Source organism: Myxocyprinus asiaticus, chromosome 15 (genome assembly GCF_019703515.2).
Source record: "Myxocyprinus asiaticus isolate MX2 ecotype Aquarium Trade chromosome 15, UBuf_Myxa_2, whole genome shotgun sequence".
Classification (NCBI taxonomy): domain Eukaryota; kingdom Metazoa; phylum Chordata; class Actinopteri; order Cypriniformes; family Catostomidae; genus Myxocyprinus; species Myxocyprinus asiaticus.
In genome coordinates this window covers 10500370-10503311 of record NC_059358.1, presented here as the reverse complement: position 1 = coordinate 10503311, position 2942 = coordinate 10500370, and the positions used below count along the sequence as shown (strand labels likewise).

Genomic DNA, 2942 nt, shown 5'->3' with positions numbered 1-2942 from the left:
TCAAAATACATCAGAATATTCTAATTGTCTTGAAAATGCTTTGAAAATGCTTACATTATCTGGACATTTTGTAGATCTAGCTGTGATAGATTGACATGCCTGATCGCTAAAGACCTGTGAATGTAATATCGTTTTCGTGCAACACCCATGATGCATTTAAAGGTTAAATATGGCCACCCATTCGAGATACATACAACAACAGGCTCACATGGGCTGCACGAGATGCTGAGGCCCGAGTTCCTAATATGGAAATGAGGTTAGAAAGAACGATTTTGATTTGATGGCAATGCCTGCAATTCAAAACCTCCTGAGAAATGCAGTACAGAGGTTAAACCTCTAGTAATGTTACATGCACTTGCGCCATCTTAAGTAATTAGGGTGCGTAGGGTTCACACATGTAGCTGTCTAACAGTTCATCATTTTACAAACTCTGTGCACTGTTATGTAATGTTGACTGACGATCCGGAGATCTCTCGAGACATATGGGAGTGCCCGAATTTATATAACCGCTATGAATAATAAAGCAAGCTCACAGTTTGGCAAGTGTCGTTTATTTAGGAGTTTAAACAAAACAAAAAATAGTATCCAACTTCCAGTTTTCAGTATATTTTTTAGTTTACATTTTCAAAGGGATCTAACATACGCCCCTCTCCCTCAAAAAAATGGTACGTTCCGGATTCTGCGTCATCCATTGTTTACAAATCAACCCTCGAGCTGTTTCTGTTGGGCAGCGTGGTGAACGGGTACGCCGGCTGAGCGATCCTATCCATTTAAATAAAAACATAATTCGCGCCCGGATATTTTGATATATACATATATATTTAAAAATGCCTTGTCGAAAGGAGAACTACATCCTTTTGGAACAGTCGGTAACAGTGGATTCTAAGGAAGTAGACGCGCTCGTGTCGAAGATCGGCGAGGCGCTGCAGCTTCACAACAATAGCTCGAGCCATAAGGGGATGTCACGTCTACACGGTCTCGCCAGCGGCACATGCGTCAAACCGAGCAACACAAACGGCAGCCACGGCAGTAGCAGCTCTGCGGGCGGTCAGCGGCGCAACGGATGCTGTATGCGTCTACGCAGCCGGAGTTTACGCACCAGCCGGGCCAGTCCGTACAATCCGCCCGGATCCAGCGATCAGGAATGGGGCCATTTCAAATCCTCGTGGAACCGAAAGAAGATCGACGTTAAGACAGGCGACGAGGACGACCCACATCAGCTCCTCCAGGAACTCATATTGTCGGGTAATCTGATCAAGGAAGCGGTCAGACGACTAAAGTTTTCCTCGGAACCACCGGAGCACGACATCTCCAAACCCGTAGACTGATTTGTATGTGTTCAAACCAGCAGATGCATGAACGTCCACGCGTTTCATGGGGTCACCAGCTCATAGCCATGCATTGATTTTGCTGGAAGTTTTACAGACTTTAATATCAAACCCGTATAATTTTTCTATTGTATATTAATGGGATGGAAATGTTATGTATTTTTGACTGTTTTGCAATGTGATTCCCCTATAATTCTTCGTCATACTTTTTTTGAACTATATCAGTGTCCAGATGAAATGCAATATGATGCAAAATCCTGTGACTTATAGCAATGCATCTGATAATATTATTAACTGCCCCAAACGGCCTGTTTGGCTTAGAATGGATGGTGCATTTTGTTTGGGTTTGCTGGAGGTCAGCAGCTTGTGTCAGTGGCAACAAGAACTGATCAACTGGATTGTTTACAATGTAGATGTGGTCGGGCTGTTGGTTGGCAGTCCCCGCCTAGATCAGGCAAGGGGTCACACTTTTTGTTTACTCTGAACGTTTAGATACTTTTGTTAGATACTGAGATATCACTATTGATTTCAAACTGTCCCCATGTGCACCTAACGTGGGCCCACGTCCACAGAACCCTGGATTTCCATGCAAGGAGCAAGACTAACACTCCTCAAAGAGAAACCAAAATCAATCTGTTATACATTACATTAATGGAGGGGGGGAGGGGGGGCTGTGATGTTCAAAACACACTGACACTCTGGTGCTTTTTTTTATTCCAACGTGGAGTTCTCTTTTTTTTTCTTTTTTTTTCACTCCATGTAAACTCAGTGTATGCTTCGCAGCGAAGTGTTTTTAATACCTCTGATTGTTCAGAGTTTGGTGTCTAATAAACGTGGTGTTTTTAGCATAAGGTTGTTTCAGATGTCTTTGTCTGCCCCTAATATTCCTGATTTGTAGATTTGATTGACCAGCTAAATGTGCGTTATCACTCTCATTTCATAGTCTGTTTTCTCTGAAGACACCATATTTCAGTCAATAACACAATATTTTACAAAATTACCAAACTGCCTTTGCAGGGCAGCATGTTATATCAAATAGAATAATTATCATTATTCATATAAAATGGTGCTCCGAGGTACTTCATAGAATACTTTGGTATCTTTTTGTTAGTGGTGACATAAACAATGCTTATTGTATGTTTTAGAGTGTGATCCAAAATCTGAGACAACAATCTGTTTTTTATTATTATTATCTGGAAGTGAAAGTTTTAGGATTTTGAAAAAAAAAAAAAAAAAAATACAAAGAAAAGCTATTCTGCACTATTCGCTATCATGCTGTTCACCATGTAACATTGCACTTAAATTGTAAATTAAATCATAATTCAAATATATAATTTTAACAGATTTATTTACAGTGCAGGATAAACAATACATATATATATATATATATATATATATATTCATGTTTAACTAGAGTAGTGGCCTGAGTTCTTTATAGGCCTATATTCCTTCACTGTAAATAAATCTGTTAAATTTACGGTAAAATATCGGCAGCTGTGGAGAAAGTCACTGTAAAAATACAGTGGCCATGTTTCAGGCATTATGAGATGTCAGTTTGGTGCCTGTGTATTTTACAGTTCACCACCGTTTATATTAATAAATGATACAAACATA

The 2942-nt window shown here is 39.8% G+C and overlaps 1 protein-coding gene across 1 annotated transcript; it reads left to right on the top strand.

The window, feature by feature from the left end:
• Window positions 1–692: 692 nt before the first annotated feature.
• LOC127453496 (GSK-3-binding protein-like) lies at window positions 693–2158 on the top strand. Its single transcript, XM_051719912.1, has one exon. It carries the CDS (start codon window positions 828–830, stop codon window positions 1326–1328), a length of 501 nt encoding a protein of 166 aa, XP_051575872.1. The 5' UTR covers window positions 693–827; the 3' UTR covers window positions 1329–2158.
• The last annotated feature ends 784 nt before the right edge of the window (window positions 2159–2942 follow it).